This window comes from Leptopilina heterotoma, unplaced genomic scaffold (genome assembly GCF_015476425.1).
Source record: "Leptopilina heterotoma isolate Lh14 unplaced genomic scaffold, ASM1547642v1 Lhet_278, whole genome shotgun sequence".
NCBI lineage: Eukaryota > Metazoa > Arthropoda > Insecta > Hymenoptera > Figitidae > Leptopilina > Leptopilina heterotoma.
The window spans coordinates 1834955-1860214 of record NW_025110986.1 but is presented as its reverse complement, the minus strand read 5'-3'; the positions used below and the strand labels follow the sequence as shown (position 1 = coordinate 1860214).

General features: G+C 31.7%; 1 protein-coding gene across 1 annotated transcript in view; it reads right to left on the bottom strand.

The window, feature by feature from the left end:
• LOC122504102 overlaps positions 1-25260 on the bottom strand; it is a 215861-nt gene that overhangs the window by 7613 nt on the left and 182988 nt on the right. The window contains exons 18-19 of the mRNA XM_043614999.1: positions 404-584; positions 9-231 (exon numbers count right to left, since the gene is read on the bottom strand). Coding sequence (XP_043470934.1) covers positions 9-231; positions 404-584 — 404 coding nt within the window. The remainder of the gene's footprint in view (positions 1-8; positions 232-403; positions 585-25260) is intronic.

Here is a 25260-nt window from a genome sequence, read left to right as displayed (position 1 = left end):
AAATTTACCATCAAGATTTGTCCGCTTTCGACGAAGATGCTTTTTTGGTCTCCCATCGTCCCGATAAATGAGCGTTTCAGTCGAATGTATTCTTCTCTTTCTGGGTTCCATGTAAAAGGGACATCCAGGGCATATGCAACAGATTATCAAGCATATAATAGCGAGCAGGATAAGAAGTCCCAAGAGAATCAATAGCCATGTCAAAATTTTATTCTCCGCCTTGTATGTTATCTGAAATTAAACTTTAACTATTTATTTCTCAAAAGTGAGAGTTATGAATAGTGGAAAAATCAGATCTTATTCAGATCGAATAAGAGAAACTTTTATTTTTAGTGACAAATAAATTGTTTTAGTCTTGATTTTATACTTTTGATTGATTGATTGATTTTATAAATTTACTCACTACTTCTTTGTCGTGAATTGTAACTGAACTGTTGGTGATAATTTTTGTGTCTCCAGTGACTCCTGTATTGGACGTAGGCATTATTACACCCACTCCTTTTGCTTCTAGTATGTGACGAATTTTTTCAATGTCCACTAATGTGCCAGTTCCTTTTTGCTCGACTTGTGCCTCAATTATACTTCTGAAATAGTATTTTATTTATATTTACTTTTCTATATTTTTTAATAGTAAAGGACTTTTTAGTGGTCGCCATTTAAAATTTTTTAAATTTTGACTTCAGATTCAGCGACCCTAAAAACACACGGAGAAACTTTGGAAAATTTTACATTGTAATGATTCTTTTTACAAAAAAAACCAATAGGAAGAGAGGATATAGTGATAAAAATGACAATAAAACACTATAATAATTTTATTTTCACACAGGATGGATTTTTATCTCAATTTTTGTAAATTTCATGATTCTTTTTTGTTATTGATACCTATATATTTATAAAGTTCGTTTTCAACGATTCATTAACTATAGTTTCTCATTTTTATATATTAAAATTTGCTATTGTTTAGAAATATAAATCCATAATTATTATATTACGTTTTTCGACATTAAGGGTACACACTAGGGTGTCCCAAAAAAATAAAAAGTTTTTTTTTATTGGGTCTCATCCCCTAAAAATCTTTCAATTTGTGTAAAAATAAGAACACAATATTTGGAAATAAAAAATTTTAATATTAACCCGTGGTTCAGAGCCTTTGGACCATAAAAGCGTTAAAAATTTAGTGTTTTTTCATTTTTAACATAAATATAAATGTAAAATTATAATGATTAGGGTGTCATTGTAAAGATAATTAAATTACCTTTCGATCCATATGTCATAGTATAAGATTCAATGAAAATTAAGAGTGTTACAGTTGATTAAAGATCAAATTTCATGAAAATTTTGATGATTTTTAGACACTTAAGTAACTAGTACTTTCTTCACATTAAACAGTAAAAAATATTTAGATTTTAATTTTTTTATTGAGAGTCTGTAACATTACAAAAATCCGTAATTTAATCGTCGATTAAATTCGTCTCAAAATCCGTTACCCGATTTTGAGACGAATTCGATCGACTTTTATGAAGTTCTCCGCCATTTTGAAATTTGAAAAACTGACATTGGACTCTAAATCAGCGACTTCAGTATTTTTTTATCACTGATTTTAGTAAGTTTAGTGGTTATATCTAAATTTATTGTTTCAATTTTTGCTCCAAATGTTGAAGGAATGATAAGAATAAAAAAAATAGTTTCCTTCACTAAATCTAGTGTATAATTGTCATTTTCAATCAAATCGAGGTCCACAAGGGCTAAAAATTTTCGTAATGTTACAGACTCTCAATAAAAAAATTAAAACCTAAATATTTTTTACTGTTTAATGTAAAAAAAATACAAGTTACTTGAGTGTCTAAAAAATAAAAATCATCAAAATTTTCATGAAATTTAATCTTTAATCGACTGTAACACTCTTAATTTTCATTGAATCTTATACTATGACATATGGATCAAAAGGTAATTTAATTATCTTTACAATGACACCCTATTCATTATATTTTGACATTTATATTTATGTTAAAAATGAAAAAACACTACATTTTTAGCGTTTCTATGGTTCAAAGGCTCTGAACCACGGGTTAATATTAAAATTTTTTATTTCCAAATATTGTGTTCTTATTTTTACACAATTTGAAAGAATTTTAGGGGATGAGACCCAATAAAAAAAAAACTTTTTATTTTTTTGGGACACCCTAGTACACACTCAGTATATAATATTTGAATAATAGTAATTTTTACAAAGATGCTGATATATTCTCGTTCGCTATTCGTTTTTTGTAAAATTCAGTATTTTATTATCAAACTAGCTAACTTCTTACTTATTTTTTTTAAATGAAATTAGCAATTTTAAAAATAATACCTAGAATTTAAAAATTTTTTCTCATAAAAACAAAATATAAATTGGAATATAGTCTTAATACTATTATGAATATTATTCTGCGACAGGGAATTCAGGAAAAAGTCAGAGATTTTTATTAAAAAGTTTTGAAAAAATTAATTTTTTAGAATTCATGAGAAACTTCTGAATTTTGGTGTCTTTTCTGCTTGCTTCATAAGCTACAAAATTGCAACTAATTCTTATTTAAAACCTTCAAATTTTTCTATTTTCTAATTTCTTTTCAAATATACTACCGTCCACGAGTATCAGGACGATTACATTAGACTCTATGAAAAAACATGTCATCACTTTTTCAATCATATCTCGGAAATAAAAGGAGATACAAAAAAACTTTAATACGGTTAGAAAGCTGATTAAATTTTGCGTAAAATAAGCCGTCTTTGAAGTCATTTCGTTAACTATTTGTTGAGTCGTAGAGTGAGAAAGAAATAAAAAAAATGATAAAATTTTCTCATTTTTGTCTCTTGACTTCAACTTTTTCAAAAATCTAGAAAAATTTAGATAAAATTTTTCTAAAAACACAGAAATCTTCGTTAGAATTTCAGCTTTAAAATATGCCTTCGAAAATTAAAAAAGGTTAATCCGTCTTCGATATATCATTAAAAATGTGAAGCCGTGTTTCGACCGATTGGTGCATTTAAATTCAACTGTGACGACTCGATTCTGGCTTCGCGTGGCAGCGAATGAGAGAGAAAACAGAGACGAATTCATGCGGGGGAACGATGAACTTTCGAGTTTCTTTATATTACTCGTGAAACATCATTATTTATTATTCTTCAGCAAAAATTCATCCCTGTTTTCTCTCATTCGCTGCCGCGCGAAGCCAGAATCGAGTCGTCACAGTTGAATTTCAATCCACCAATCGGTCGAAATACGGCTTCACATTTTTAATGATATATCGAAGACGGATTAACCTTTTTTAATTTTCGAAGGCATATTTTAAAGCTGAAATTCTAACAAAGATTTCTGTGTTTTTAGAAAAATTTTATTTAAATTTTTCTTGATTTTTGAAAAAGTTGAAGTCAAGAGACAAAAATGAGAAAATTTTATCATTTTTTTTATTTCTTTCTCACTCTACGACTCAACAAATAGTTAACGAAATGACTTCAAAGATGGCTTATTTTAAGCAAAATTTAATCAGCTTTCTAACCGTATTTATTTTTTTTTATTTCCTTTTATTTCCGAGATATGATTGAAAAAGTGATGGCATGTTTTTTCATAGAGTCGAATGTAATCGTCCTGCCCGTGTAGAAATTTGTCGTGGCCTTCCTAGAAATAGACTACAGCTAGATAGCATTTGTCGTGGAAAATTATTCTGAAAAAACTGTCCTGGCCCCGAAATGTTAATGTACAGTTTTCCCCTTAATTTTCTTCGCTATGAAGACAGTCTAGAATCTGGCTAAAATTTGTCTAGGATACTGAATTGAAAATTCAGTACAAGTTCGTATAGCAGGTTGTCCAAGAATTAGCTAGCCACTGTCTAGGACGCTGACTTAAGAATTTAGTACAAGATCGTGGAGAAGGTGGCTCTGAGTGAGAGTCTACTAAGCTAGATGACGAAATCAGTTTTTGACGTAGTGCTTGATGAAAAGAAACCAAGAGTCTACAATTGTAACTTATCTTGTTGTGAAGATAAAATCAAATTTATAAATCTAGTGAAAAGTTTTCAGTTTCCCATTTCTGAACAGGGACAGTGTACAAGTTTAAATATATTACAGAGAAAAGAAGATTTATTAGAAAAAGGACATGTGATGTCATTATTCATAGTCTCAGATTGTTTTTCATATCATAATGTTCATAATAAGTAATAAAACTTTGGTAATTTTAAGTGAATTTTTTGTGATTGCAACAATATAATATACAATTCATTTTATTATCGGTATACAAGTACGAATCTTTATAGTGAATGTGTTTGCGTTTTAAAGAAAAAATCCAATGTAGCAAAATATGAACTAGCTAGGAATGATTTATTTTACTAGACAAGGACTAGACAAAATAACTGTACAAAATCTTAACGTTGCTAGCGTCACATTCCTCGTTCAATCATGTCCATTTTTCCCATCTAGTTGCTAGATTGAATCTAGCGCGACTGGACAGTTTCTCATACTCTTCCACGGTAAATTTCTACACGGGAACTTAATTGTTGAAGAACTATCATAAAATTGTAACTTAGAAATTATCTAATTAATAACTTAACTTAAATATTTCATAATTAATTGAATTTTAAAAAAGTTGCGTTTACAATATCCATATAAATAAATCAACTTCAGAAAGTTTTGAGGGGGAGTGACACCTTTGAGGTGCCTATTTCTTAATGATATTTTTTTAACAATTAACAATTAACAATTTTCTATTTTTTGTAAATAAAAAGGAGAAAAATTTGCATAATTTAGATTAGTCAAACGAAATTTGTTATAGAAAAAAGCATATAATAAACAAAATAGGTAGGGTAGGGTGGGGCATTACTATTCGCGGGGCGTAGGTAACTATTCTTTGTCCTGGAGAGAAAACTATTTATCCGATTAAAGTTTTTTTTACACTGTATACTTGTCATGTGAAATGAACATTGTAATCCACATTTGAGCTTCTGGAGCCATCTATCATGGGAGTTAGGTACTCAAATTGTGATTTTGATATACTCGCTTACTTGTTTTGACTCATTTAGTCTGCTATTGTAAATAGTGATAAACAGTCGGAAAAATTATTTCTAAAGTCAAATTTAGTGCTGAACACGATACACGAATACACTGAAAAACTTTTTGTTTTAAAAATTAATAGAATTCATATCAAACTTTAATATGATGCATTTGAAACAGGGGAAAACGATGTTTTTATGTTATTTAATCGTACGAACGTATCAGCTTTTAACAAAGTAATACAAAAAATTAGTATGGTCCGTGCCAATTTAGGTTAGAATGGTAAGAAATTGGAAGAGAAAAACCAGAAAAAATCCTCCAATTAACAAATTAATTTTTATATTATTTTTAGTATTATATCATTAATAGCTGCAATAATAGTAACGCCCCTTGTTTTTTTCGACATCAAAAAAATTCGTAAAATCGCTATAGTTCGGAACAGAATCGAGTTACAGCAAAATAATAATGGCAAAATTGTAGCTAAGAAGTCGAGTTTTCAAACGGTCCTACTCATTTTTTTATTTTTTTTTTAAATACAATTTTTAGACTCAAAAATCCAAACAAGAATAGTAATGCCCCACCCTACCCTATATTTTTTATTTGTTAATCATAATTTTTTTTAAATTTTCTAATTTCTAATATTATTGTTTTATTATAAATCATGAAAAAATACCTGCATGTATATTTATTTATATATATTTATATTTTTTGAAGAAAAAAACTAAAGCGAACACAAATACTAACTTCAAACTGCGGACAGAATGAATGAAAGAATACGAAGATTAATATAGTTAATATTAATATTATTATATAGTTAATTCAGTATTTTAATATCAAATTTTCCAAATTCAAGTTTCTTCGTGTATAAAATTTGGTAATACCGCTTTTTACACTGAAAAAAATGATATTGTCGATTTTGTCATACGAGTATAGTAAGGACGTATAGCTGAAACAGCAATACTGTATTTCTGTTCTTCAAATACAGTATTGGTGTTCTTCACATACATATGGCTGTTCTACACTGCGTATAGCTGAAACAGCAATACTGTATGGTTATCCCATATCCACCAATATAATATGTTAGTATTGGCCATATTTATGGCACGATGGCAGTATCATAAATATATTTTTTTCAGTGTATTAGAAAACATTTTTTTTACTGATACAAAACGTTATTTTTACAGCTCTGTGAAGGGGTTAAAAAAGCTAAAAAATATCCAAGCAAATAAAATCAATTAAATATCAAACTATTTCCCCCAATTAACTCAATCACGAGAATTTCAAGATGTCATGACTGAAGGCTAAGGTCGAGTGGACTTCAATGTTACTGTCAAGGTCCATTTAGAAACCTATTGTTTGGTTTCTCCTGATTTAGAGTGACAGTGAAACAGACGAAAAAAAAATTTCCGGTAGTAAAAGTTTTATGTGATCAGACGAAAAAAAGTTACATTCCCTATTCTATTTCTCGTCATGTTGGTTTCAAGGAAAGTTGGGAGTGGGGGTGGGTAGAATGAAATAATGTATACAGATATATTCCAGTGGAAGAGTGTGTATATCAGTTATAAAATCTGAAATTGTGGAAAGGGAGAGTGGTGGCATTGCTCATCGAAAATGGTTTTGAAAAGTGATGAGTACGACACGCGCCATTAACACATGTGCGGTCCATCGAATCGATCGGCTGACCAAAACCGTTTGTATCCACTGCGCAATTTATACACTTTATCCTCGAAAGTGAATAAAGGTTTCCTAGTCAGACAGTCAATCTGCATTATTCATGCTAGTCCGATCATGGCTGAAAGACGCTTTTGGACGCTCGGTAAATTATTCCCTTGAAGATCCATTTCCTCTGATTTATTTCACAGTCAAATGTTACTAATTTTTGCCTCTCGACAAAGAGCTTTACAACCGAATTAAACAATTACTATTGACATCATTTAAATATTACGAAAATTATTATTAATATTATTCGAATAATTATTTTTATTTTTAATAATAAAATAATTATCTCTAATGTTATTTAAACTAATTAAAGTAATTTAATAAAAATTAATTAATGTAATTTAATAACAATACAAATAATTATTTTATATTTAATTCAATAATACTAAAACTAATAATTTTAATAATACTTAAAAAAATAGGTAATTACTTTGTTTATTTCAATATAGTATTAAAAATAATTATTTCTTATTATATTAAAGTAGATTAATAGTAATTTCTAACGTCATTGTAACAATTGAAATAAATAGCCTTAATAAATACAATAATTATTTTTATTAGTACACGGAGAAAAATGGAAAAATGATTTATGCAGTCAGTGTAGTACTCCTTTATAGAATAATATATGACAGGTACACACTATAGTATTAAAAGTTTCATAGCTGAACAGTTTGGGACTCAACACAAAGTTATCCCATTCATCAGCTTAAACAAGACTGTTTATATAGTCTAAGAGGGAATAAGAGTATAAAAAATTGGAATGAGAAATTACTTTCTCATGTAATTGTTAAAAGAACGCGGCAGTGTACAAAACACAAGTCAATAATAGAAGCGAATATTGAACAACTAGTACTAAGTCCAGTTCTTTCGAAAAATGAACGCCGTGCACATAAAGTAGATACCTACTCGAAAACCACAAGTTATTCTCTCTCTCTTTCTCTCACACACTAATGGTCGTAAACTTATCTTACCGTTTCACTTACTCTTACTACTCTCAACTATTATGCAGTGCAGTTAAGTTCATTAAATTATTAAATATTGCTGTGAGAATAATTAATTATACATTTCATTCAAGGTCAATTCACTATTTTGTACACGAAAAAAAAAGAATAATCAAATTTACCATGAGGAGTGTCAAACTTGAAAAAGGTTAGGAAAAAATTAATGTTTTTTATTTATTTATTATTAAATTCTAATAACCGCGTATCAAATTTAAACTAGTTGACAATATTATTTATTTAATATTATGAATATCTAATTTATTTCATTGGTAAGGGATGTTTCTTAAATAGGAAATTTTTCCCATCGATTGCGTAGCCGAGAGGCTTAATGTAAAAGCGTGCGATTTATAATTATGCGTATATTTAGTTGTATGGTTAGGTAGGTGTTCAATCCCGTATGATTGTAAGATTTTCTGATGCATTTAGTTGTTAATTGAAAGTATGAAGATGTGGGAAGAATAAAACTTGTGAATTAATGAATATGAATATAAAAAGAGTGCATTTAACATATTTTTCTTTTTTTTTAATGATTGGTTATTGTCTTTTTTATATAAAATTGACAAAGTGAATAAAAGGAAACACTCGTTTCACGTCGCGTCGGCCATTTATTTTGACAGGTTCCGCGCCTGCGTTCCCTTATTATGAAAATTTCGAAGTAGGGGACTGAGTCCAGTTTCTCTACTATGCACACTGCAGCGCGCCTTATAATCTTCGCCTGTGTTTCAATGCTCTTTACAGTAACATTTGGAACTAAGGCCCTCTATACACTATACGCAATACCCTAAGATGCTTGATGGAAATGAATTAATGTACTTTTACTGGACTGAGTCCTGTTTTTTCAATATTGACTCCCAGTTTTTCAAACTCCATTTTTCTCCGTGTATTACAACAATGAATAAAAAAATAAAATAATTAGGTTTAATAATATTAAATAAACAAAATAATTAGGGTCAGTTGGAGTAAATGTGGACAAGAGGTATTAGAGCCTAATTTTACAAATTAAAAATTAAGTTCGACGTCAATATTTTCAGCTCAGATTACCTAGAAGAGATTCTGTGCATTTACAAGTTTTTATCTTGACATCAATTTTCAGACTAGTTCAGTATTTCATCCAAGCAAATTTTCTTAAATTAAATCAATTAAATTAGTCAATTTATTAGAAAATTTTTACGTTTATCCGCCATATTGGATCCGCCGTTTTGAATTTTCAAAATTTGACTTTGTATTCTTATTCAGCGACCCCAAAAACATTTTTTTACCAAGTTTAATTAAAATGCATTAAAATTTGTTAGCTATTTAAGTTTTTCATTACTACTTTTTGAATGGTTGATTCCTTATCATTTGTGATACTATAACTTTTAACTGAATTAACTTTTATACATCTACCATGTATTTTTTCCAAGTTGTTCCATCCCTTAAAACAGTAGTATACTTAAAATAATTTTTTTTAAAAACTTTTCTTAGAAACTAAGCTCTCCGGATTTACCCCAAATTTTAGGAAATTTTGTAAATCGTTGGGTAAATCCGGACAATTAGTTTTATGCAATTGAAACTTATCTAAATTCTTTTATCCTCCATAAAATTAATCTGGGGAACACAAGGAAGAAATTAATGCAATAGAAAACCGAAAGTATTGCCTTTTTTAATAAGAAACTTACGTCATTTGTGAAAAATAGATGTTTTGTCCAAATTTACCCCAACTGACCCTATTTTACTTCAATGGCATAAAAAATGATTATTTTACTTCAATAGCATAAAAAATAATTATTTTTAATAGTATTGAGCTAAACGAAATAATTTTTGTGCATTATTTATTATTAAAAATAATTAGTTAATTAATTATCGAAATGAATAATAAAATTATTTTTCTGTTATTAAAATAATGAAAATAGTTATATTTAATAATATTGAAATAAAAACTGATATTAATTTTAATATTATTAATATAATTAAAATATAATTAATAATATAATTTAAATAAATGGTTTTACTGTTATTTAAATAAATAAAATAACTATTTCTACTATTAGTAAAATAACTAAAATATTTATTGTTAATGCTATTGATATAAATAAAAAGACCATTTTTATTATTATTATAATAATTATCGCACTGAAACAATTTCGAAAATAGAAGTATAATTTCAAAAATACATTTCTGTTTTCTTTTTTTTGAAAATATAATCAATTAATTTTTTAATTCGATTAAATTTGAAATATTTCTCAATAAAAGGAGATTTTTATTTCGTTTTCACGAAATTCCAGTTTTAATGATGAGAGCAACTATTAAAAGGCAATTAAAACTTTTATGAGTGATATTCACTGGACTTGAAATGTAAATGGAATATTTTGCATGATTTTATTTTTTAATTATTGTACTCTCGAGACGATTTTCATTTAGAGGAACAAATACCTGTTTTTGAATTCAAAAAAATGTTCCCTTCAATTCTTGTTTTTGAATTAAACAATAATATTTATTTCGTTAGAATAAAAATCTGGCTTTTATATCGTGTTTCAACCCTTCCTAGGAATTTCAAGACCTTGCCGTTGGTGGGAGGTTGCTTGAGGGGCTCTTACCCAGCGGGAAGTTACTTCTCGATGTCTCTCGTGGGGACTGGGGCGAACCCTTCAAAATGGGTCGGTCGCTTTAGAAACCTTCTGTGTTTCGCTGGACAGTGTCCCAGGGCATGGAGATTTAGAGGGTTATCGAGAGAGACGGTATGGACAGAGGCTTAACCGCGGGTCCATTCCGAAGATTTCCTGCTGGCGGAGTCTGACTAAGAAGAAACCCTTCCATGGTTTCGTTGGCTGTGCCATGGCGATTGAGGCGCGAGTCGCTACCACCCAATTCGTGATGGACTCGTGTCCATGGATGAATGATACCAGGGTTACCAAATCCGTCGGGTTCTTGCAGGGGATGGGTTGGACGGGGGACAACCATCGCTGGGCATTACTTAGCTCTCGTAAAGTTCGGGAACGGTTGTGTTACAGGAGGGCCCCCCCCCATGGTGGGGCTCCGAATGGAGGTATCTTGAACGAGACTTTGAGATACCAGGCGAACTTTTAGACGTAATTTAGCCTTACCCTTAAATAGAGGCTCTTTAAGGATGGACTTGATGACGACGGTTCATCTCGATTAATTAAGGGTAGCGATTCATGGTGAGGTAGAGGGGGACGAAATAGGACCCTACCCTCACTTTGGAGAGGTTCGTCTCACTAGGGGAGCGTTCTTGGTAGAGTGCCTGGACTCAGACTCTAGGGAATGGCTAAACAGCCGTATACCTAGGTTTAGCCAGGCGGTAGGGGGTCTCATCCATAAGGTAATAACCCGGCACAGCTGATCAAGCTGGTAAGGGTTGTTGCCTGGGAGCCCGGTCCTACGGTGAACCAAGCTTCAATCCTTAAGAACCTCGGTAGACAGAATACCGGGGTGGATACATCCGCTTGAAGGGTGTATTCGGGAGGCGAGAGAGGGACTGACCAAGCCGCGGCTGTGGAATGGACTCTCGCGCTTGGAGTACCGGTGAGCGAGATTGAAGCTCTCCAAGCTCGGCAGTTTAAACTGTGTTTTGGACTGGGCCAAATCACTCTAAGAGTGACGAGGCAAGGGACAGACGCAGTTGCTGAGCAGGGTTCTCAGGGAAGGATGCGACTGAGGAGACCGTGAATCAGCCTTAAAATGGCAGCTTCCGGGATTCATTGTACGAAGATTAATTTGCATCATTGTAAACGCGCTTCGGCGATTTTAGCCAAGAGCTTGACAAGGATGCAGACAGCTTTAGCCTTTATTCAAGAACCTTGGGTTTTTGAGGGGAGAATTGAAGGTCTAAATGGCTGTGGGGAGCTAGTTAGTTCACCACAGGAACCAGTTCCAAGGGCTTGCCTGTTCTATAAAGGTCTAGACGCTTTCCCTCTAATGGAATTAACTACTAGGGACTTAGCTGTAGTTAAGACTAAGTACCTGGAAAAGAACAGAAATAAAAGGGAGGTAGTAGCAGCTTCCGTTTATTTTACAGGATCAGGGGATGAACCTGCACCACCTAGAGAAGTGGAGAGGTTGGTAGATTATTGTCAAACACAAGGTCTCCCTTTGGTAATAGGTTGTGATGCCAATGCACTGCAAAAAGAGGTGTCTTATTTTGAGACGTTTTTAGTGTCTTAGACACCAAAAACGTCTTAAATTAAGACGTTTTTGGTATCTTAGACACTAAAAACGTCTCAAAATAAGACACCTCTTTTTTCAATGTGCGCACCATGTCGTATGGGGTAACGCTGACATTAATGACAGAGGCAGAAAACTCTTAGATTTTCTGATAGACACAGATTTAGAAATTTTAAATCAGGGTAATGAGCCAACTTTCGTTACTGTTAACAGAAAAGAAGTGTTGCACGGAGAAAAATAAATAGTTGACACATTCAGATACATGGATATCACAACCATATTATATTGAAAAATACGGGATATCCATAGTTAAGGTTGCTGCTTCCATATTCTATGGCTAGCTGTATATTATTGGAGCAGCAAAAGATCTATGGTTGGGTGATCCATTGTAATGTAAATGGGAAACAAAAAAATTTGAATCACTTAATAAACAATAACGATAATAAATAATAAACAATTATAACACTATTTATACACAATAAACTCACAATGCGATTATATAGACGTGACAGGAAACCGACGCGACGGACAAATTGAGACGACCATTTTTAAATGGATGCCATGATAATGAATTGTGCGCAACATGTATTGAAATTTTGAACTAACTATGGATCTCCCAACCAAAGTTTATATGGATGAGGCAGCCATATGTGAAAATCCATAGCATAAATTGTAAGCCCAACCATGCCCATGGATGTCACATCCATATTTGATTCAACAATATAATATGGCTTCCTCATCCATTGAATATGGAATGTGCTTCCATTCTGAAAGTTGTCTCTTCCATTGAATTGGATAACACAACAATATTCTGCTCAACAATATTTTTATGGATATCTCTTCCAGACCTTTTCTTTCCGTGTGGATATTACAATCTGTTTCAAGTCTTTGTGTGGTGGTGTGAGGGACTGGAAGGTATCTGATGAGGATTCCCTCTCGGACCACAGACTTATTAAATTCAGAATGGAATCGGAGGATCTTGAACATAAGTGGAGACATAATTCTAGGAGTACTGACTGGGCTTCGTATATTGAGGACCTCAAGGCCTCCATGGCGTGCTTCCCCACTTCGTATGGAACGCAGGAAGAATTGGAACTTGCAGCGGAATATCTGCAAGATACGATTAACTGCTCCTTTGAAAGAAGCTGTGTAGACAAAAAAATGGGCTCCAACAGGGGTAGTAAATGGAGGAATTATTTTACGCTTGAGATGGCAAAACACAGGAAAAAAAAGTCTGACTCCGTTTACATCTTAAATTCAGCCCATGTATTTCACATAAGTCTGTCCCTGTTTAATGGGGCTGACTCCGTTAACACCTTAAATTCAGCCTCGAAAACAGGCTAAAAGTAAAACTTTTTTTTTAGTGTGGAGACTTTTTTTTTTTTGCTTAGGGACTTTTGGGAAATCTGCCTACAGATACCTTAGATTCCGCGCTCCAAGGTTATGTGGGGTTCGTATGATAAAACAAAAGGAAATAAAAAAAAGAAAAATAAATCTATAAAAAATTAAATTTAATACACTGGCGACCTACTGCCAGCCCGACCCACTAAAACCCGTAACCCTTCTTCTGGAGCCCTTTACCCTCCCTCGGAACTGTCGTAAGACTTTAGCCTTCGAGGGTGGCGCTCCAACTCTGTCGCTAATGCGACTTTCTGCTTTTCTCTGCGGTAATCCTGCGTTAATAGTTATAAAAATTAAAACTATATCAATATAAAAGCGGAATTAACAGCACAACAATAAAAAAAACAAATGTTTAATTAAGTGTACGAAGTCTAAAGATAAAATTGTAAACGGATATATATAAAAAAAAGAAAAAAAACGCGTATAATATTGAAAACATAAGACTGTATAAAGACAAATACAAACATAAAACAAATTTTAAAAAATGTATAAGGACAAATAAATCACAAAATAAATTAATAAAAAAGACAAACAAACGAATTAAAAGCTGTTTAAATTACGCTTTTTGGCGGCCGTCGAGATCCTTCCTCGACATAACCGAGATTATGAAGTTCTCGACTTGCCGCCAATTCTCTTCTGACTGGGTCATCAGCGCTACCATGTTCTCCGGTGTAACTTGACTGTTTACACCTTCGAACATGGCCCGCCTCTCCAAGTCCCATTTCTTGCATAAGAAGAGGGTGTGCTCCGCGTTGTCCTCAGGGAACTAGCAATATGCACACACCTCGTCCTCGCGTAATTTAAAGCGACACAGGTACGAGTTAAAACACCCGTGACCTGTGAGCGCCTGAGTCAGATAATAGGAAACCTGACCGTGTTTCCTATTTATCCAGGTGGCGAGTGCCGGGATAAGGCGATATGTCCATCGACCTTTTTCCTCACCATCCCATCTTTCTATGAGCCTGTGCCTCGCTTCTTTGCGTATCAGGCCCTTGCTTGGTCTTAATTCCTCATCCGAGGAACTGCTTTCTTTAGAAAAGAGAAACATTTCTTCTCTTTCCCTCGCCAAAAGATCTGCTGGCGGGACACTTGCAAGGACCTGCACAGCACTCGTAAATACCGTCTTATATGCAGAGATGATACGCGTTGTTATCGATCTCTGCGCCGACAGTATCTTTTCACAGATGGTCACACATCTTTTACTCCTCAGGGATGGGGCCCACGCTGGTGCTGCATAGAGTATTTTAGCGTGGGCGACACTCGCCACCAGTCTTCTTTTTTGTTCACGGGGTCCGCCAACATTTGGCATTAGCCGTGAAAGATTAGCCGCACACTCGATCGCCTTATTTGACACCGTAGCCATGTGGTGGTGGAAGTTTAACCTTCCATCCAACTCCACACCAAGATATTTAATTTGTTTACTCCACTTGACCTCGCATCCGTCTATCACGATTCGTGGGAGCTCATAACCACGTCTGTCTGTGACCAGCAGTGCCTCGGTCTTTTCCAGGGCCATTTCAAGACCTCTGGTATCCAGCCAGCTTTTTGCTAGTCGCAGACATTCGTTCACCAATGTCCCAAGAGCCTTCTCACTTTCGGTAGTGCACACGAACAACGCGTCGTCCGCAAAGCCGATGATCACCGCACCTTCGGGCAGATCCATTCACAGAAAATCATCGTAAAATACATTCCATACAAATGGACCCACCCTCGAGCCTTGAGGAGCCCCACGCTGCATCTCTTCCTTGAGAGTGCAGGTGTCTCCCTCATATATAACCCACCTGTCGCTAAGATAATTATCCATTATCCGCAACAAGTAGGGCGGCATGTTTTTCTTTTTCATCGACTCGATGAGATCTTTCCATCTTGCGGAATTAAACGCGTTGCGTATGTCAATTGCTACCAACGCACAGAAGCTCTTCTTTTTTCCGAGTCCCAACTTGTTTTTTCCTGCTTTTGCTATGTCCACAACTGCCTGGATGGCATCAACTGTGGACTTGCCTTTACGGAAACCAAATTGATGATCCGATAGACTATTCTCTCCGGTCAAGTGGCTTTGCATTCTCTACAAAACCATATCCTCTAGAAGTTTACCCATCGTATCCAACAGATATAAAGGCCCGTACGATGAAACCTTATCTATAGGTTTTTCACCTTTCCTTAGGAGGACTAACCTCTGTCGCTTCCAGTCGCGGAAGAACTCTCCTCTCTCAAGGCAAAGATTGAAGCATCGAAGCAGAATCTGGGGTGAAGTGTCGATTACCAACTTTAGGATCTTGTTACTTATCCCATCGATTCCAGGCGCCTTGCCTGTTTTCAATCTTTTGCCTGCTTTTTGTAGTTCACTAAGTGTGAAGAGTTCTTTTTCTTCGACTTTGCAAAAACTCCAGTCACTTCTAAGGTATGGTTCTGCAGGAGGAAACAAATAATTTATTATCTTTCTGACCCAATCGGGATTGTCCAGGCCGGGGGTCTTTTGCCTCGTCGCTAATTTCTTAGTAACGATTTTAAAAGCCAGACCCCATGGGTCCTTATCGACTTCCTCGATTAGGTCCTTCCAGCTACGGCGTCGCGACTTGCGGATCTCTTTCTTGAGGTTCTTTTTCGCCTCCTTGAAAACCTCTTTCAGCAAGGGATCTCCCTTAGATCGGGTATATGTCCTTCTTGCTTTGAGGCATTCCTTCCTCAAGGAGGCTAGCTCCTCTGACCACCAGTGCAAGGATTTTCTTACGGGAATAGCGCTTTTGCGTGGCATTGACGCATTGCAAGCGGTGATTATCATGTTCCTCACCGCTCGCACCTCCCTATCCAGACTGCTCGGCCTCTTCACCCAGCCCAAGTCCTCAATTAAAAGGGCTTCTCTTAGGAACCGGCCAAACTTTTCCTTGTCGAGTCTCTTTATATTCCACGAGGAGGTTTTGCGACTAGGAACATCCTGTCTTTTTCCTTCTCGTGTGTCTCCCATCGAGACTGAGAACTCAATGTACTGGTGGTCACTTGCGGTATATTCCTCAGAGACCCGCCAGTCGGTTATGCGGCTAAATAGTTTAGACGATGCGATCGTTAGATCTATAATTGATCCGATCGCACCTCGTCTAAAAGTCCATGTATTGCCTCGGTTTACAGCCAATAAGTCGTTTCTGGAGATCATTTCTCCAATACGAATTCCTCTCTTGTCGAGTCTCGTCTCACCCCACTCTGGCGACTTTGATTATTATTATTATTATTAATATATAACAAATGACCAGAAAATAAACATATTGTAAGGAGAAATATTATTGTTATTCCTTAGTTAAAATAACATGTGTAAAAAATGTTTCCTCCCTTATTTGCTTTGTTGAAAAAAAATGATAAAAAATAAAGTATAAAATAGGGGAGAGTAGGTCAAGACAGGATTGCGGGTAAGACAGGGTACCGGCTCTATTTAACAAACGAATTAACCAATCGTGGTTATATTTTACATATTACTGCACCGAGACGATATTAAAAAATTGCGACTTTTTCGACTTTTCTTCCAAATTTTGCAACAAAATACCACATTTTTAGAATAAAATGCAACTTATTTCGATTTTTATACTGTAAAAAGTATACCTATAGACAAATATTTGAAAAGATATTTTTGAATAATTTTCCTAATTAACTTTTTAAAATATACATAATTAAAAATATTTTGAATAATTGAAATTTTATAATATTGAAAATAAATCATTTTTTCAAGCATTTTATTACAATTTTTGAAAATTAACTTTTAAAGAATTTTAATTAAAAATTTTTGAAATAATTGAATTCTCAAAAATTTTAATTAAAAATCTTCAAGGTATAAATTTAATAAAAATAAAAATTAATGAAAATTAAATTATAAAAATAATATTAAAACATTTTTGAATAAAATAATTCTCAGAATATTTTCATTAAAATTTTTTAAAATTTAATTATTTTCAATTATTTTTTATTACATATTTCTGAAAATTTAAATACCTACATAAAAAAATAATAACATTGTAAAATTATTTTTAACATTTTGGAGAAAAACATCATGTTCAAAATTTTTAATTAAAATTCTTCAAGAAATTAATTAGTTTTTAGGGTTCCGTACACCATAGGTGTACTGACGGAACCCTTATGAAATCACTCGTGTGTCCGTCCCAGCTACGCAAAATGGGCTGTCCCCTCCTTAACTTTTACAAATCTCAACCTAGTGAGCTGAAATTCGGTAGGGATCTTCAGTTTTAAGTGCAGATTACAGGAAAAATATAGCGAACCCAATTGACGGACATATTTGCGAACTAGGAGGGAAAGAAATTCAATTTTTTCAAAAAAATTGAAAAAATTACCCTGTCCCCCCCTTTAACTTTTACAAATCTTAACTTGATGAGCTGAAATTCGGTAGGGATCATCAGTTTTAAGTGCAGATTACAGGAAAAATATAGCGAACCTGATTGGTGGAGATATTTGGGAACTAGAAGGGAAAGAAATTGAATTTTTTTGAAAAAATTGCAAAAAATGACCCTGTCCCCCCCTTAACTTCTACAAATTTCAACCTGGTGAGTTGAAATTCGGTAGGGATCTTCAGTTTTAAGTGTAGATTACAGGAAAAATATAGCGAACCCGATTGACAATCATATTTGCAAAATAGGAGGGAAAGAAATTCAATTTTTTCGAAAAAAATGCTAAAAATGACCCTGTTCCCCCCTTTAACTTTTACAAATCTCAACATTATGAGCTAAAATTCGGTAGGGATCTTCAGTTTAAAGTGTAGATTACAGGAAAAATATAGCGAACTTGATTGACGGACATATTTGCGAACGAGGAGGGAAAGAAATTCAATTTTTTCGAAAAAATTGCAAAAAATGACTTTGTCCCCCCCCCCTTAACTTTTACAAATCTCAACATTATGAGCTAAAATTCGATAGGGATCTTAAGTTTCAAGTGTAGATTACAGGAAAAATATAGCGAACTCGATTGACGGACATATTTGCGAACTAGGAGGGAAAGAAATTCAATTTTTTCGAAAAAATTGCAAAAAATGACCCTGTCCCCCCCCTTAACTTTTACAAATCTCAACATTATGAGCTAAAATTCGGTAGGGATCTTAAGTTTCAAGTGTAGATTACAGGAAAAATATAGCGAACCCGATTGACGGACATATTTGCGAACTAGGAGGGAAAGAAATTTAATTTTTACGAAAAAATTGCAAAAATTGACACTTTTCTCTCCCCCTTTTTAACTTTTAGGAATCTTAATCTATATGTAATAAAAATACATATGTGTACCGAATTTCAGCTCAATATGTTTATATATGTTAATATTAATGTGGATTATAGTTATAGTTTTTTTTTAATCTATATGTAATAAAAATACATATGTATACCGAATTTCAGCTCAATAGGTTTATATATGTTAATATTAATCAATTATGTTTCTTATATATATTTTTTTTATAAAAAATGAGTTTTATTTTGGTGTACGGAACCCTCGATCTTAATGCGAGTGCAACTCGCACTTGCCCGATTTTTTTTAAAATTATACAAAAATTCTTTTTAGAAATTCAATTATTTTCGAAAAATTACATTATAATATTTATAAAAAACTAATTCTGCAATTTGTTTTATCATAATTTTTTATGATTTAATTACTTTCGAACAAAGTAAATTAAAATTTTTTAATAATTTACTTTTTTAGATTTATTAAAATTTTGGAGTAATCATTTTTAATGAAAATTCTTCTAAAATTTAATTATTTTATTAATATTTTTTAAAATCTCAATTATTTTGAAAATTTTGTATCAAATTTCAATTATTTTGAAAAAATTTTACCAAATTTCAATTATTTTTTAAAAGATTTTACTAAATTTCAATTTTTTGGAATTTTTTTAATTGTCTGTAATTATAAAAAAATTTTTAAAAAATTTTAAGAATTTCTTTATTAAAATTTTTGAAAATATTCTACTTTAATATCTTTAATAGAAAAAATGACCAGTTTCAATTATTATAAAAAATTGAAATTTTGTATTTAAATTATTTTCCGTGAAAAAAGAAATAAGATGTATTTTAATATTTATTTAGCAAAATTATTCAAGTTTTGATTAATTGAATTTAGAAATCCGTGAAGAATCAGTGAAATACAAAATAAAATTTTTTGTGACAACAATGAATTAAATAGGGGAGACTAGGTGCGGTTGTTACAGTGTGCAGTTTTTACAAAGGGAATATCTCAGAAACAGTTAATTAAAGCGATGGGGTTCCAAAGGGAAAAATGTTTAGTTTTTATGTACGAACTTGCTGCAATATGTTAAAAAATAAATAAATATTTCTGTGGTTGATATTTTTTAAAAAACTAATAGGCCTTTATACTTAAATAAATAAATTTTTATATCAATTCTATGAGGATTTAGCTTTAACAAACTGCCTTGGTTGTCCACATTTAGTGTATACTTTTTTAATAAAGTGATTTATTGTAAAAAATGTACCTGTTGTGCAGTTGTTACAAGTGATGATGAGAACGGATATTTTTTTAAAATTCGAAACAATATTAGTGCTGCCATCTCTATGACACTGTCACGCACTATTACGTTGAGTAGAAAATTATGAAATTATTTGTCTTCAATTTAGAAATGTTATAGATGATTCTTGGTATTGTAACAACAGACATTCACTTTGTGCAGTTGTTACAATTTACATGCTGTCACTGAAATGCTTCTAGTTAATTAAAAAATAGATATAGAGCTAAATCAATTATGGCCTTTTAAAACTATACTTAATATAATATACCTTTGATTTAATCGTATGACCATACAAATTGGAGTTAAACTCTAATGACTGTAACTGATTTTATCAAAATTGTAACAACTGCACCTAGTCTCCCCTAATATAAACTTTTCTACTTTTTTCTATATTTAATCGACTAAAGCGACTTTTTTGGCTCGTTAAAGTCGATCCGAGGTCTGCAATAATCCTCTATTATATTAAGTTGAAGAACGACCGACCGACCCTAGCCGTATATATATATCTTTTAAAAACAATATTAACACATGTATACATATTCACAAATCACGTATGCGCAGTAGTGTTCTATCAATGTCAGGCATGCGCAGTAGTGTTGTGTCAATGTTACGCATGCGCAGTAGTATTCTATCAATGTCACGCATGCGCAGTAGTGTTCTATCAATGTTACGCATGCGCAGTAGTGTTCTGTCAATGTTACGCATGCGCAGTAGTGTTCTATCAATGTCAGGCATGCGCTTTTTTTTAATTAATTCATTTATTATTATTATTAATTTTTTTTTTGATTAAAATTCTCTCCATGCGTTCACGAGTCCGCTTGATTGGTGCGGTGTCGTTCTCTCTCTCTCTTCAACTACGGTTGGAGAGAGAGGGAGATTGTGTGCTGCTTTACCTCCGAGTACGGTGTGGACTCGGTGGAGAGGCGGCTTGTTACTTATGTTTCAGATAGATCATGGCTGTATGTACAAGGCTTTAGTCCACAGTACGTTGCCAATGTGTCGTGAGTTGTATTCAACCCATGACTATAAGAAGAAGAAGTCAGGCATGCGCAGTAGTGTTCTGTCAATGTTACGCATGCGCAGTAATGTTCTATCAATGTCAGGCATGCGCAGTAATGTTCTATCAATGTCAGGCATGCGCAGTAGTGTTCTGTCAATGTTACGCATGCGCAGTAGTGTTCTATCAATGTCAGGCATGCGCAGTAGTGTTCTATCAATGTTACGCATGCGCAATAGTGTTCTATCAAATCACGCATGCGCAGTAGTGTTCTGTCAGTTTTACGCATGCGCAGTAGTGTTCTATCAATCCATTCTTCCACTCTATGGTATTCAGTTGAAGAACGACCGACCGACATTACACAAAGTTATTTATTTTAAGTTCTAGTAAGGATAGAAAGTTAGTTAAGATCTTATTTCAAAGCTAATATTTTCTACTTTCATAATATCAAAATAATAAATTTGAAAAAAACATATTCTTCATTATTGTTTAAATGCAATTACCAATAAACAATTTTTTTAAATGTATGATAATTTAAAAACATATTTTTCTCATGTTTGTACGTCATGTAAATCTCAGGGACCGATTCTAAAACGAAACTAAATTAAAAATTTACGTTTAATTTAGTTTCATGTCAACTAAAAATAAATTATAATTCTATTGAAGTCTCCTCATACTACTGTATATCTATTATTAAAGTTATAATTCTATTATTTCTTTAAATATTTTATTGTTAGCTGTGATTTTTTAATTAGAACTAGGTAATTGAGTTTCTCAGATATTTTTTTTGATCTGTACTAAAATAAATTCAAGTGTTTAAAAATCTAATTTATTTTTTTTAGTTTAGTTTGCAGTCGACATGAAACTAAATCTAATTTGTTAATTTAGTTTCGGGTCGACACGAAACTAAACCAACAAACGGAATTTAGTTTCGATTCAACACGAAACTAAACTCAGTTTGTTAATTTAATAGTTTTGTGCCAACTCAGAAACTAATTAGGATAAAACACATTTATCCAGCATAATTTGTTAATAACAATTTTATAAACAAAATACGACCTGGAAAAGAAAATAACACATACAAAACTTTCTTAATTTTCTACACAGAATCGATTTACGTTAAGAATTTTCGATAATTTTTTAATTTTTATTAATTGGTTTAAACAATTATTGTTAAATAATTGTAAATTAACAAAAACAGGTACATTTTTTTCAATTTTTTACTCAAAATGCATTTGTTTATGCTTGGGATAAAACATCCTATACTCAGCATAATTTGTTTATTTTTAATTTGTTTAAACAATTGGAAATTAAAAACAAAAAACAGGCCTATCTTTTTTTCAATTTTCTTATAAATCCAATTGTTACTTTTTAAATAAAACGTCTGGTTTCTTCATGGGACTTAATGGGTATTAAATTAAATTTTATATTTGTTACAATTCTATATTAAAACTTTAGTTCTAAATTTTACTTGGTAAACTTTTATTTCACTAATTGTTTGGACATTTGCAAAAACTTTTACTTGGCGGATCTTTTTACATCAAAGATGTTTTTATTGGGATCAAAATACTTTTTGCATCATTAATAAAATTTTAGGGTATTTATGAAACTGTTTAGTACTTCAGGCTCTACGTTTGTCTAAATGTCAAAGAATCCAATTTTGTTTAGAAAAAATTCAAATATTTCAAAAAATACTTAATGTATTGGAATTTCCTGGAACATATATCGGGATTTTAACCCAATTTATTAAATTCTAGAGTATTCAACAGCATGTGATTGTTAGGCTCTCAATGGTAATTTTTCCAACCACTTTTCTCTTCAAATATTTATAAATTGAGCTGAAATTTTGTACAAAAGTCTAAAATACAATAAAGAAGGTCAGTGATGTGCAAAAGTATTACTACACTGTAAAAAATTTGGGGATTTTTCCCTGAGGTTCCTTGTGGAATATTCCACAAATTCACGGGGAAAAGTATTTTCACTACGATTTTGGGGAATTTTCCACAAATTAGTGAAATTTTGAACAAACTTGGGGAAAAGTGATAAAATATTAGGGAATTTTCTACAAAGCGAAGGGGAAAAAATTTTCCACTACAATTTTGTGCAATTTTCCACATAATAGTGAAAATTTCAACAATATTATAGGGAAATTTGTATATAATTTTAGGAAATTTTCCACATATTAGTAAGAAAATGTCATTTTATGAAAGCTTTGTGGAATTTTCCCAAATTTAATGAAAATTTCCACAAAGTTGAAAAAACTTTTTTAAATTTTATAAAATGGGTTAATTTTTACTAAATTGCATGTACAAAATTATTAACATTTTTACAAAATGTATGATTTAGGGGCTAAAAAATTAATATTTATATTACAGTGAAATGTTTTTTTATAATACTTCATTAAATTAATGTTTTAAACAAATGAGCTTTGTCTAATTTATAATTTAAATAACAATTTTTACTAGAAAAAGCATTTAGAAGAAATGAAATTAATTAAACTTTACAATTATTATAATTTTAATAATTTAATAATTATATAATAAAAAATACTTTCACTATAAACTACATAAATTTTTTGTTCTACTTATAGTAAAAATTTTATATTAAAAATACAATTAATACTTTGGTAAAAAATTTTTTAATAAAGCATGTTTAACAAACAATTATAAACTATTTTTTACTTATAAAAAGCATTATTGCCATAAATAGTTAGGTTTATTAAAAGATATATACTATGGGGGGCCTTAAAATTTTTTTGCTCTTAGTCAAAAGTATAAAATGTTTTGAAGCATTTTCTCATTTTGAAAGATTTGGCACATCTGGTTTGTCTTTGGATGACCAACAATACCTAAGGGTTTCTCGTTGCAAGGGGACGTATTTTATGAGTTTCTCGCAGGACCCGTTTTTTTCTTATAAATTTATTTAGCTAGAATGTTTGAGAAATTCTCAAGAAGTCTTCTTCGAAAAGTCTTTCAAGATGATTTTACATGTTAGTTGCTTTTCAGCCTTCGTAAGAGTAAAACCTTGAGTGAAAAAAATATTCAAAGTTATTAAATATATAGTGATGGTTATATGTATAATAGTGAAGTGGACAATTCAACAATATTTAATAATATTCTAGAACGATATTTAAGGATTATTTAAAAATTATTAAAAAGGTAAATAATATTTAAAGATATATTATAATTATATTGTAAGTGTAACATATTGTATTGTTAAGTTTTTTAAAACTATTTTTGGTTTTATCAAAAAATTTAGTTAGTTATTCATATTTTGCCATATAATGTTAATTTAACAATTGACTTATAGAATTCAATTAATTTTTAATATTTTAGTTAGATAACGTAGTTTAGGTATTTTTTATATTTTAATCAAAATAAAAATTTTTTAATTTATTTTACAAATATATAAATAAAAATATAAAATATAATATTGAAGTAGAAAAGTCATATCCCCATTACTACTATATATTCATAGTTTTTGGTAAATATATTATTGTTCAATTTAATTTTTATGTATTTTTATGTCAATTGTAAAAGGTAAATGATAGTTTATTTTTACAGTATGTTGTTGGACAATCAACCCCCTAAAGGCAATATAAACGGAGAACTTTCGCATTACACAAAGACTATTTGCGATCCGAAAGCAAAAAATTAATTATTAATGTTGTAAAGTTCAGATGTAGTACTTTTAATTGAAGTACTTATCGTTCACTGACAGTACCTAATATAATAAACAGTATTTAAAAAATTTGTTCAAGATTTATTCAACCTTACAAACCAATCTTCCCAAATATGAAAGGATAAAATTTACTGAAAAATTCTGTACTATTTTACAGTAAAAATATCCCAATGTTCGAAGAGAAAAATTCCATAATAAGTAATTTAAAAGAGAAATTTTCTAAGAATTTACAAGAAAAATTTTCCAAGGTTGCAAAGGGAAGATTCCCCAAGATTTCAAAGGGAACAGTTCCCAAGGATGCAAAGGGAAAATTCCACAAGATTTTAAAGGGAAATTTCCTCGAGTTTCTTGGGGAAAATTCCCCAAGATTTCAAAGGGAAAATTCCTAAAGTTTTTTGGGGAAAATTCACCAAGATTATAAAGGGAAAATTCCCTAAGGTTTTAAAGGGAAAATTCCACAAGATTTTAAAGGGAAAATTCCTCTAGTTTTCTTGGGGAAAATTCCCCAAGTTTTCTTGGTGGAAATTTACCTTTTTTGGTTAAAATTGCGTCACCAAGATTTTGGGGAATTTTCCCCAAAAATTTTTTACAGTGTATTTTTAAAATCAATTATTACAAATTACTTTAAAATTATCAGTTGTCACGGTCACTTCTAATCAATTTCTCGTCTTTACCGATTTCAAAGTGTTTTATTATAATATATTTTTTAATTATTAAAACTTTTGCACATTACTGCCCTTCTTTATTATATTTTTGACTTTCTTACAAAATTT